General features: G+C 40.6%; 1 protein-coding gene across 1 annotated transcript in view; it reads left to right on the top strand.

The window, feature by feature from the left end:
- The window catches only part of spon1b (spondin 1b), a 141743-nt gene that overhangs the window by 91454 nt on the left and 37027 nt on the right, over positions 1 to 13262 (top strand). Inside the window, exon 7 of the mRNA XM_033635432.2 lies at positions 12754 to 12818. Coding sequence (XP_033491323.1) covers positions 12754 to 12818 — 65 coding nt within the window. The remainder of the gene's footprint in view (positions 1 to 12753; positions 12819 to 13262) is intronic.

Raw genomic sequence — 13262 nt, 5'->3', positions numbered from 1 at the left:
TACAAAGCCATCTTGATGCGTTTTTCGGCAGCATCAGTGATACTAGGCTCTTTTTTTGTGCAGTCCTTTCGCATGAAGCTTGAATGCCTCTGCAGCCAAACTTGATTGGAACACACTGCGCATGACATCTTTGGCTCTGGCACTTGTCTATCAGGTCTGCATACTTGCCTCCCTTTCTCATTGCAGGACCACTTGTTTAGCTGTTTCTGACATCAGGACCATGTCTGGCCTGAGTGTGGTCCCTGCCATGGTGTCAAGGAACGTGAACTACCACCACTTGATGCCCCAAACAATCAGTTGGCCAAGATACATTCCCAGTATTCCACATATTTGTCAGTTGTGTCTAAACAAAGAGAGAGAGGGATGAGCAGACACACACAAACAAGCAAGCATATAGACAAACAGGAAAGCTCTACGTGTGATTAGAAAAACGCGGAGGAGAAGAATCTCTTGTTGACAGCAGCCTGCTCAAAAATTACATTTTTGTCATTAAAGAAAGAGTAAAGTACTGGAAAACAGTACCATTGGGTACTGGTACCAAATTCAAGCTACTGGCAGCCGTACTGGTATTGGTTCAAATGTTAACAGTACCCAACCCTACTCTTAAGGTCTTGGAATGATACCCTTCCAACCAGCACACTATGCCAAAGCCCTGATTCAGCCTAGTCAACCACCTCCCATGCCCTCCACTTCCCCCAGTCCTGACTTATGAATATTTAATGTTATAGAGAAAACCTTAATACTTAAGATTTGGACCAACTTTTTAGGGGCTTTAATAAGGATTGGGTTTAAAACCAGTGGATGTGTTTTTTGCTGTTGCAGCATATATCTATAAATCCTAAACCACCAGGGAATTCTTCTTCTACACAACCACCAGGGCTTTAATTGGTTAGATTCAATAAAACACCATGTTTTTACACCCTGATATTACTACCTTTGCCTGCGGCGTCATTGCTGCCATCATTACAATTGGAAACACAGTTGTATAAGTCTCATAAAAACTTGGTTCTAATGGGTTACGGTGTTGCATTGTTTTGAACATCGGAGCTTTAAGTGTGTGTTTAATGTGAAGTATTAAAATTTTATACAAATGGCTGGAATATGAGCTATGATGGAGGGCCTGGAATGAACACACTTATATCCCCAAGGGGAAACAGTGTAGAATTATGAAGTTATAACTAGAATTACAGACATTTCAGATAGCAAGCTTTTCACTGTCAGTCTTAATCAGATGCCTTGAAATGATATAAAAAAAAAACAACAACATTAAATGCTACACCATTAAATATTGAAATGTGATTTGCAACTAGCAAGCCTCCAGGGTAAAGATACAGGCTTTGTTTATTACAAATCTATTTATGGTTTTGCTATAGGGGAACACAGGTTGTTATTTTGTATAGTACAATTACAGCAGCTAGCTTGAGGGACAAGTAAATTACAATGTAATTGGACAGATGATACAGCATGGCTCTTGGCTTCTTCTCCATGTCACAGGTGGTTGATAAATAACCTGCTGAGCTGAAAATTGTTGTGTGGTGTCTTTGTGAAATTATGTTTGATAAATGATCGAAGACATCTTGCTAGATGAGGGAAATTACGATTAACTCCACAAGGACAGGTTGTTTCATCATGTAGTCACCTTCAGATTAAACCACATGTGCGTTCTCAGAGTTGTATGAGTCTTAGTGAGCACTTACATGTGTGAGTGCATATGTAAAGCACGTTTGTGTGTGTGTGTGTGTGTGTGTGTGTGTTCCTGCAATTTGACCCAAGCTGTGAATTTTATTTGACTGAGTTACAACATAGTGGCCCAGTCATCCATCTGTTCTGCAGCCCCTATGCAATTGTAATTGCATTAGTGCAGTGTTGATTTTTTTATTAGACACCTTTTCCCTGAGTCCCCAGGCTCATTTTCCTTTATTAGACCGAGTGTGGAAGGACAATACAGAGCCTCACGCTGCCGCACATAGAGTCCCTTCAGGCAAAACTTCATTCCAAAGTGAGCCGGCGATAAGTGGGCAGAACTGAGACCATTGAGGGGATTTAGTAAGGAATGGTGCAGGCCGTCTTTGTTTTCTGCTTCTGTCCTGTTCACACAAATATATTTCTATCCAGCTGTGTGAAGAAAAATGTCCTCCAGATTCAGGAAATATCACACAAAAAGCAACAAGAGAATGCTTTTGTCATGCAAATAAAACATTTGCAATCAGAAATCATCACCAAACACAATTTAGAATGATGAAATAAACAAGTTGATGTTTTTCTGTTGTTGGCAAGTAATGTCAAAATTTATGTCATTATCTGGAGATTAAAGGAGCTATATGTAAGAAATCTAAAGCAAATAGTCGTGAAATCCTCCTAATATGTCACAGAGACTAAGGAATAATGTTCATATAACATACTGATCTCACTGACAACAATAGTACAGCCAGAATATTCACATTTTAAAAACAAAATTACGGTCCGCAAATCATGTTTATGTTTTGAATTTGTGTTTTTGCCTGTTGCCCCACCCACCGCCGTCTACCAGTCACGCAGTCAGTAGAGTCTCAGCATCAGTTACAGTTACGACTGAGCTACAATGGCTGACGGTGCGACTAAACCCAAACGACCTCGTTATGATTCCCAAAAAACGCCAAGATAAAAATCGAGGCAAAGCGAGGGTCTATATAGGAGATGCTTGTGAATGGTTGAGACGGTTGAAAGTGGAGAAGAATTTGAAATCAGATGTCGAAGTGGCTACTCTTAGCCAAAGTTGGCTAACTAGCATCATAGCAAGACGGGGATGGACATTTCGAATACTTTCAACTGTTATTCATTTTTGATCATACATTGTAGCCCATGTGCAGGTGGGTCATCGACCTGACTGATGTTCTTGAGAAACAAATGTTAGCAGCACGGCAAGCAGCATTAGCAGTGTCCCGGTACATAGCATTAGCAGCCGGCTCCTCCTCAGCTGTATCCCGGCAGCAGCAGCAGAGAAGCTGGACTTGCTCGAACGGCCCGCTGGAAAACCGAAGATCAAGGACGCGGCAACGCAGCCCTGCCACAGCAGCCGCCCATGGGCAAACAAATCACCCCCAATTTCCACCAGATGCGTGTTGGTTGCGTCTGCGCTCCGGCACGGCAGCGGAGCCAATAGGATTCAGTTCTAGTCAATGTGTGTGTTTCCACCGGCTGCGGCTGTGCTGCGTTCCAGCTCCGTCTCTGCTGCGGCACTCTGGAGCCTTACGCAACAGATACGCAGGACTTCTATTTTTGCCAGACGCTGGAGCACAACGCAGCAATTCAGCACAGAGCAGCAACCTTGAATCTGTAGGGGAGGGGGGGCGGACACAACTCGCGGCAGTATTTTCAATTTGTGTGCAGTAATCGTTTGGCCACATTCTTACATACAGCGCCTTTAAATAGAAAAACAGTAATTTTACAAGTAAAAAAGTTAGCTAATGCTAAATAAGTAGTAGTATTAGGAGGCTTAAACATGAAAGCAGTGGTAGTGTGTTTTTTGTTGAGCGTGACAGTGAATTTTTGATCTTGGAAATAGTAGTTTCAACTCATTGTTTTGCTTTTCTGCCCTGCAACTTCAGTGTTTCTGTTCGCTCTCTTTGCTCTTATAGCATTCTTTTGGGCTACAACAGGCTGCTATTTTCAGTGAAATAGGTCTTAAATCTGCCTGTCAGCAATAGTGCAGCTAGGGCCACATATCTGTCCAAACCCAACCCAAGCCCAAGAGAGAAGTAACCCCACCTAACTCAAACCCGATACACATTGTTGTTTTTTTTTATGTCCAAACCCGACCCGAAACTCTTCTTGAACTGTAACCACTGTTAACTGAACTACGTACATAATCTAACCATTGTGGTTCATTTGGAGTTATCATGGTGGGAGGTGATGGCGTCTTTCGTGGATGGGTTAAGGCCCGTTCTCCTCTGTTTGATGGGATGTTATCAGCAACATTTAGTTCCATTTGCTTCTGATGCTGCTAGCTTGAATGGCCAGAATGTTCAGAGCTAGCTACGGGTAATGTTAGGTGATGACAAATTTTGTCCGATGTCCTCCAGCATCAGTAGCTAAAGTTAGCTTACATGAATGTTTATCGCTTGAAATAGCCTGTGTTCATGTGTTGTCATGTAAATAACAAACCTCAATACCAGGGGACAGGGCCTTTTCCATTGCTGCTCCCACCCTCTGGAACTCATTCCCTAAGAAATTAGAGACTCCTCCTCCCTTTCCACCTTCAAGAAACCCTAACACGAATACTAGGTCTGTCATTTTTAGGCCATGGCCCAATCCGAAACCAGCAGCATCATGTAAATATTTTTAATTTGCATATACAAACTAACCCATGCCCAACGGGGCCAGACAGGTTGGGCTGGGCTTGGGTTGGGTTGCGAAACATAACTGTGCACTACCTGCTCAGCAGCAAACAGCAAGCAGCAACTAGCATGTGAATATAGAGGAGAATTTAGCATCTAAGAAACTCATATACTGACACAACTAAAAGCATCCCAGCACGACTCTCTTATGTGTCTGGATTGTCAGAACATCTCATCATATTGTTTAAGTCACAGAGAGTCAGACTGTTGGGTCACTCATTCTGCCTTATTTCATAAAGTATTAACAAAAGCATTTAAATCACTGCTTATCTCATAGTTTCGTAATTAGCAAATGAATAAGCTGTAAGATGTTTTTTCCATTATGATAAAAATAATTTTATCAACCGTTGCCTTTTCCAATCAGCTTTTAATTTGAAAATGATTTATAAAAACCTGTGGATTAATACCCAGCTACAACTTTTATTGGTTTTCATCTCTGTTTTTCTATACGTACATCTTCTCTATCCTTCTGTCTCTGTCTCTACACTGTCGCAACTTTCTCTCCATCAGACTGATGGTCTAGATATATTTCATATACTGCCTGGCTCAGATGCTGCACAGTGAGTCACAGCACTCCTTTACTCAGGCTTTCACATCAGCACCATGTACCTGAGTGTTCCCCAGCAGTGTCACTTACTGATCTTTGTAATGTCTTTGTACGATGTGCCCATGGCTGCAGCTCTTTGCCCTTCATTTTCACTACTGTCACACCTGCTGCTCCACTGTCTGACTGAACATGAAGGACAGCAGGTCTCTGACAGAGAGTCTCACCTTAGTGGACTCCAGGCACTGATTCATGTCCTCAGATAATAAATCTAACTGACTTTGGTGATCCCCTCTAGTGCCACCATAGGGTTGACATTTGTGGCTTTGACTGAAATGTGTGGACAAATGGATTGACTGCCATGGAATTTGGTACTCACATTTAGGGGTGAAACAATCCATTGATCTGCATCGATATATCGCTTAAATGATCCAAAACCAAACATCCATCTATATCGTCATCTTTAGGATATGCTTTTATTTTAAAAGTCTGTGTCACTGTCAAACAGTTGCAGGCAGATGGCAAGCAGCCAAGAGAAAGACGATGAGGATAACGTTATTTACTCGGTAATACATCAGGAGTGTGGAAATATTTTATATTTTAGAAAATACACGTCAACAGACACATCACATGGTGTATGTGAACAATGCTGTTACGAGATAAAACATGACGTAACATTACCTGCCTGGTCGAGAATCTCATCCTACTAACTTCTCACTGCTGTAACATTAGCTGCTCTGTTTCAACAATGTTCAGCTGAAAAAACCTGCGTTTTACTGAAATTCAACTGAGCTGTTTTATTGAGAGATGCAGTGACTTAAACCACTGGTGAGTAAGCAAAATAATAACGCTCCATGTAATTCGTTAGGCTATGAGTAGAGGAAAAAAGGTCGCTAACCGCTAGGCTAATTTATGTAATGTTAACATGCTAAAGCTTATAATTGGTCACTAGCAAAAAACAATAGTTTTGTCTTTGAACCTTGACAGTTACTGAGCTGAATTTGATACTTATGTTAAATTATGTCATTGTTGGTCCATGTTTTATGGCTGTTGGGAGATGTTTGTCTTCAGGGCTTCAAGCCAGCTAGACCTCATGTTTTATGAAGAGACGCTGGTTTTGGTTAAAATGGAAAGATTTTTTCCAGAAAGGTCTGTCTGACAGAAAGCCCTTAAGGTTACTTTATCCCACGTGCTGTTTTATTTGTGTTACTGGAGTCAGTTTAAAGTGAACTTTACTGCACTTAAGCGGTTACAGTTACTTACATTATTTGTGTTGTTTTTATCTTTTATGGCCTAAAGCAAAAAGAAAGGGGTGACAGCTTCTTCTGTAACTGACTGTGTTAAATGGGCAGATAATATTGTCTCATATCAAGCACAGGCCCCTAAATCGCGTCAAATCAAAATCGTATCATGGCAGACTTAGTAATATCGGCAAATATTGTATCGTTGTACAAAGAATTGATATTATATATATGTATCGTGATGAAACTGGTGATTTACACCTTACTCACATTCACGTCCCCCTACTGCTGTCATCAGGCAAAAAATTTAATTTGTCTAATACCTACAAACTATTAATACTCAGATTAAGTCTCAACTGTACTTTGTGTTTGGAGTTAGTAAAAGTAAGTAAATCAAAATGCTATTATACCTGCTAAACATCAGCCTGTCATTGTCATTAAGCATTCTGATGTAAGAATTTAGCTCAATGCACCATCAAGTACAGCCTCAGAAAGCAGCTAGCATTGCTATAAACTGTTACAGCCAAAATAAATACATGGGCCATGGAAGTGGCATGTCACGTAGACAGGACGTAAAGAGCAAAACACTTGTTAATGTGAGGCCTCAAGAATGCCGAGAGGGAATTTCTCGAAATTTGGCAGAAACATTCACTTGAACTGAACAATGGACTGATTAGATTTTGGTGGTCAAAGCTCAAGGTCACTGTGACCTTGCATTCGTCTTATTCTCATGAATACTACATCTCAAGAAGGCCCTGAGAGAGTTTTCTATAATTTGGCCCAAAAGCATCCACTTGGACTCAAGGATGAACTGATTAGAATTTGGTGGTCGATGGTCAAAGGTCATGGTCACTGTGACCCCTCACAATTTTACACAAATGACTGATAGGATATTATTATAAAGTGATGACATTTTATATCCAAAAGGTCAAAGATCAACTTCACTATGACATCATAATGTTTGGTAAAAAACACTTTTATGGCCATTAGTCAACGCCATATCTCAAAAACATAAGGGGAGACATTTGGTCAGATACTGAATTGATGTGTGTAAAGCAGCCATGTTTTCACAGTTAAAATAATTAAAATGATGATTAAAATTATATAAAAACATAAGGACATTGGGATAATGAGAAAGGATCAAGGGGGAATTAAAAAGAGTGGGATATGAGACAGGAGTGAAGAAGGACTGTCAGGACAGAGTTATGGAAAGGGAAGGAGGGAGCGAAGTACGGAACAGAAGAGCAAGTACGGGACAAAGTGGAGGAAGTCTTGTCATGCCAAAGTGTACAGAGGGAATGAATAGAAAGATATTTTAACTGGATGACTATGTGCGTTTTTTTGGACCCCTGTTTTTTTTTCCTTTGCTCCTTTTTTAACCTCACCATTTTCTCAGATATTCATTCCATACTTTAATGGCATTCTTGTAGTTTCCCCCCTCTGCCCCTCACAGTTGTGTCTTCCTTCTCCTTGCTCTCAGGCCCATATTTATAGTCTCCTCCTCTGTCTTTATTTTGACTTTTTTGCTGTCTTTTCTTGTCCCAACCTCTAATCTCCTCCTCCTCGTTTCACTCTGTGTACTCACACTCATTGTTTCTTTTCTGCTTCTCCTCCTCCACATTTATAACCTCCTCTTTCCTGTCCTTCTTCAACTCTACCTCCCTCTCCTTCTCTGCAACTCTTTATCCTCTCTTTGACAACATTCATGAAAATGTAATGTGCATTTAAACATTGGTAAATCACTGTCATTTTGTGCCATTACGATAATTACCATGAACAAACAAGACCATTACAGGAAGATTTGCATCTCCTACCGGCCTCCACGAGGCATTTTGTATTACCTGATGCCGGCTGAGGGCTGCCATAAAATGTGCAGGACTGTTTCACAGGAACAGAATGAACTTCTTGTAGCCTGAATTGAACCACAGCGTGGAGAGTTTTTGGTAATTGCAGATGGTGGAGGGAGTGATAAAGAAAATTACCTTCAACATGTTTATCTAGAAAGTGGGAAATGTGTAATTACTGGTTTTCTTGCATTTGAACTACTAAGGTCCAAAAAACATGAACAGCTGTGGTAAAGTGTCTAACTGTGCCTATAATTCAGTATTTTGACATGCATACCAAAATTACTTAATTTTGTTGTTGTGTGGAATGCTAAGTTGATGGATGTAGGTGTGTCACAATGCAATGTTTAACAGAAATGAAGGGAAGTTGCTCCTGATCTTTCCTCCACCCCCATCCACCTTGCTGATGTTGGACAGTGTGAGGAACTGATATTAGATTTTTTTTTTTTGTTTGTTTGTTTGTTTTATTGGAGTGATTATATTGGACTTATTTTATTGTAATTTATCAATATTGAACTTCTTTTGACAGTATGAATAAACGGACCTATTGAATCTTGCGATTTCTCCGTTTTTCATAAGTGTTAAGATTTTTATGCCTCAGTGCTGGCGATAGTCGTGGCTTAAGTTTTTAGGTCTTCTGTCCATCCCATTCTTGTGAATGCAATATGTCAAGAATGCTTTGAGGGAATTTTTGAAAATTTGGCACAGACTTTCATCTGGACTCAAAGATGAACTGATTAGATGTTGGTGGTCAGTGGTCAAGGTCATTGTGACCTTGTAGCCATCTCATTCTTGTGAACACGATATCTCAAGAAGGCCAGAAGGGAATTTAATCAAATTTGGCACAAATGTCCACTTGGACTCAAGGATGAACTTATTAGAATTTGACAGTCAAAGGTCACTGTGATGTCACAAAATATGTTTTTGGCTATAGCTCAAGAATTCATATGCTAATTATGATGAAATTTCACACAAATCCTGAAGCTGCATATGAGTCTGGACAGACAGGAATATAACTGCAACTTGACTGGTTTGTGGAGGCATACAACCTTGAGGCAATAATTCCAGTTTGGGGAAGATTTTTTTTGTCTTCTTTGAAAGTTTGTTCTGGGGTGGGAACCGTTGCTGATCTAGGCCTGTAAAGCTTACTGAGCCAACATGACACGTGATTAAGTTTAAGTGATGGACAGTGCAACAAGCCCTTGAAACTGACTGACAAATGTGTTGTTTGTCATTACTTTCCAAAATGAGACGATAGCGGGTTTTCTGATCTGACGTCCATATCAGTAGGACATATATCTATTTTCAGGGATTTCCTAGTAGTATTAAATTCTCACTTTAAAAGGTAACTTGCTATTCCAGCAGCCAAAAATTTCCAGTAATGCTGGTTACTAACATACTTATATGAAGAGCATTTACCAGTCTGATAAATTGGTTTCAGTAGTAGGCTAACTGAGTAAATCAGCTCACTTCAGTACATAACAACTGTAGTTCTTCTGCAAATACAAAATAAAAGAAAAATAAACAAAACCACATACACTCAATTTCAAGAGAGCATGATCAGAAAACAGCAAACACCTTGGGGCGTCGGTGGCTTAGTGGTAGAGCAGGCGCCCCATGTACAAGGCCGTTGCCGCAGCGGCCCGAGTTTGACTCCAGCCTGCGGCCCTTTGCTGCATGTCTCTCCCCCGCCCCCCCCTTCACACTTCACTATCCAATCAATTAAAGGCAAAAATGCCCATAAACATATCTTTAAAAAAGAAAGCAGCGAACACCCAATAGAAAAAGTCATGAGCAAGAAAAGTGCTTCACTTCCTGTTTGGCTCTTTACTTCCTGCTTTCTCTCATGGTAATTCCTCTGGAATGTCTATCAATTTGGGGATACCTAAGCATTTTCCACTAGGCTACACAAATATGATTAATATGACTGTGCTGCTCTGCCACTCCTTTGGGTAAGGTTTGATAAGGTGTAGGCATGGAAACTGCTTGATCACATTTGCATGTGATTAGAAACAACTTGGTAATGGTCAATTAAAGTTATTTATCATCTTAAAAAGAGCTACTCCGTTAAACCTGCATTAATTGATTTTCTTCTGCTACCTTGGAGCAGCAGACTTTTAGGTTAATGTGGCAAACTTGTTTGCAAACAGTTGCTTATTTACATGTCCAGCAGACATGGAGCGACATTAGCATTCATTTGATGATGTGATGTTTTGACCACCTGATTAATGTTAGTCCAATATTCACTCTGATTTTAGCTCTGCTTTGATCTCCACAAGCTCTCAAGGGAAATGTCTGGCTCTCTAGTGGCTAAATGCTCCATGTGGTTCACCAGCTAGTTGCTAAGAGGGAGCTAAGGATCTGGATGTAAAGACGAGTGGGCTTTGATGAGCTTGTCCTGAACTCTAGATAAGTCGACTGGAGGTGAATGGGGTGGAGGGGGGCATGATGATTCTGCCTAAAATGACAGCTGACAGGAGCAGAGAGGAGAACAATTTGGCAGTAGCAACATGAATGGCTGAAGGAGATCGTGGCAAAGTTTGATTGGCTAACTAGGAGAGGGAAAGCCTGTAGTGGAGCCTGGAGTGGGACAGATAGAGAATTGTGAATGGATAGAGCATATAGAAAGTCTTCCTGACTGACCTTAAGCTGAGCTTCCTTAAGACTGACAACACTAAGTGCGTTTCCATTAACCCTAGAAATGCACAAAACCTAAATATTGCAATAAAAAACTGGTAATGGAAACACTTACATTTCGAAAAATCTCTAAAATATCGAGAAAAAGTTTTTACGTTCTGATGAGGTGGTTTTTCAGACGTGTCGATATAGAAGTATATCACAAAAGTGTATTGGAAACACTTTTTTCGCAAATATACATCACCGGACACTCAAGTCCTCTGTGAATTCCTCGTTCACGATCCTCTCCCAGAAATCCTTTATCCGTGGTCGCTGCCACACATAAGGACTTTGCCTTTGGAATACCACTCGCTCTCTACGTCTTCGGTTGTAGACTAATGCAACAGCTGCAGTGGCAACCGAGATGATTGTTCCAGCTCTCAAGAGATTTGGAATGTCCATCTTACTTCCGCAAACAAAGTGGAGTCTTGCGGGACAAGATTTTCCGAGAATTACGGCTCATACGCAAAACACCTTTTAATGGAAACACCTGCAAGTCGCAGTTGTACTTTGTCGCAACTTTAGAAATATTGCATTTATTTTGCGCAAATGGAAACGCGACTATTGACTGTTGGTAGAAAACAGGTTATGAACACATCCATTCATCCACACTGACCTCCTCCCTGTGACATTTTACAGCTCTAGTAATGAAAAGATGTGAGATGAAAATTTGAACATGGGTCATTTTAGACATTTCAACAAAGAAATAGCTCAGAAAATAAACAAAAATAAATAAACAAATAAATTAAGTGGAAAAAGATAATTTGCTCTAAATTGTTCAAATATTCTACACCCATAGCTAGCTTGTCAACATGTCGTGATTAGGTTTGCTAGCTTGACGTCCATATTCCTGCCTTGCATCATGCAGCATGTGTGCCTGCACTCCAGCACACATTGTACATTTTGTCCTTTTTTTTTACTGTTGATTTTGTGTCTATGTTGACATGACATCACATCATGGACTGAGGTTTGAAAAAAGAACCTCTTAACCAGAAAATCCAACTGTAAGAATTGTCCCTCTCTGCCTGCCACTACCTGTCTGAATATTCACCCACTGCTGATTGGTTCTTCTGTGTATTTGTCTGTCCTTCTTGACTCCCTGCCAGTTTGTGTGTTTCTGTCCCACTGGCTGTCTGTTTTCATATACATATCTGTCTATGACTGTCAGCCTCTGTCTATCTGTGTGTTTGTGTATGTGTGTAGGTGTGTGTGTATTTTTGTGTGTTTGTGAGAGGATGGAGTGAGGTCTAAGGCAAGTGAGGCCGAAGAGCCCCAGGCTGCTATGAAGAGAAGGATGGGCACTGACTTGTAAACTTGTTTTCATCCACACATGCAGACACCCACTAACACACACACACATACTCACACACACTTGTTTTCTCCACACAGCCCCAGGGAAGAGGGGAGGCTTTCAAGGCAACTGTGGAACCTTCAGTCAACCAGAAAAAAGGATTTTTTTTGGCATATCCCAACCTGAAGCTGTTGTGTGTTTTTGTGTGTTTGTAGATTACTGTGTGTGTGTGTGTGTGTGTGTGTGTGTGTGTGTGTTTGAAAAAGAAAGAAATAAAAAAGATAGAGAAGTGGAGAAAACACAATAAAGGCTCATTAAACCAGAAAGGGCACATATGGACTTTCCAATTCCACTCTAATCAACTGCTGCGCCACACTAAATCCATCATTTGTCTTCCTGCTTTTGGCTAAATAATTACGTCCGATGCATTATGATAGATAATGTGTTGTGCAGTGCATAAAGTGGCCGTAATGCTACAGAGAGACTATAGAGTGTGGTGGCTGCTGTGCAGAGTGCAGTTCCTCACTAGAATAACAGACAGCTATTATCATACAGCACAAAGTCATTTTGTCCTGATAAGAGACTGATAAGAGGCTCTTAAGCCTTTTGAAAGTGGAACACACTTTGCTGTCCTTGGATGAGAGTACTCAACCTCAGTCATGTCAATTTGTCAATTTTGGCCTTTTCGCTGTCAGTGTTTCCTTTCTCTCTCTTTATAGTCATCCATTTAGTGACAAATTACTTACTCTCCCTCACTTTCTCTGTCCCTTTCTCTTTGCAGGGAGATGAAGTACTGACTGTCATTAAAACTAAGGCTCAGTGGCCAGCATGGCAGCCGCTCAACCTGTAAGTATCACTCAATGTCAGTTTCACTACAGGTAACAGGAACTTTTGTGAGGTAAATTGTTGAAAATTAAAATTAATTCAAAAAATTAGAAAAATTGTGAAATAGCAATATCGACCTTCAACAAAAATGATCATCCTTTTCTGCTAAGAAATCAGTATACTGTATATCCTTGGTATTAAATTGTGTTCTCATTTGGCCACAATTCTGATTGGCTAAAAGAAGGAATTTAAAGGGATAGTTCACCCAAAAATGAAAATTCAGCCATTATCTACTCACCCATATGCCGCAGGAGGCTCAGGTGAAGTTTTAGAGTCCTCACATTCCTTGTAGAGATCCAAAGGGAGAGGGGGTAGCACCACAACTCCACCTAATGGAGGCTTACGGCGCCCCAGATTCAAACGTCCAAAAACACATACTTGAAACCACAAAATATCTCCATACTG

Source organism: Epinephelus lanceolatus, chromosome 5 (assembly GCF_041903045.1).
Source record: "Epinephelus lanceolatus isolate andai-2023 chromosome 5, ASM4190304v1, whole genome shotgun sequence".
Taxonomy (NCBI): domain Eukaryota; kingdom Metazoa; phylum Chordata; class Actinopteri; order Perciformes; family Serranidae; genus Epinephelus; species Epinephelus lanceolatus.
The sequence above is the reverse complement of the archived record's forward strand: the minus strand, read 5'-3'. Positions and strand labels throughout refer to the sequence as shown.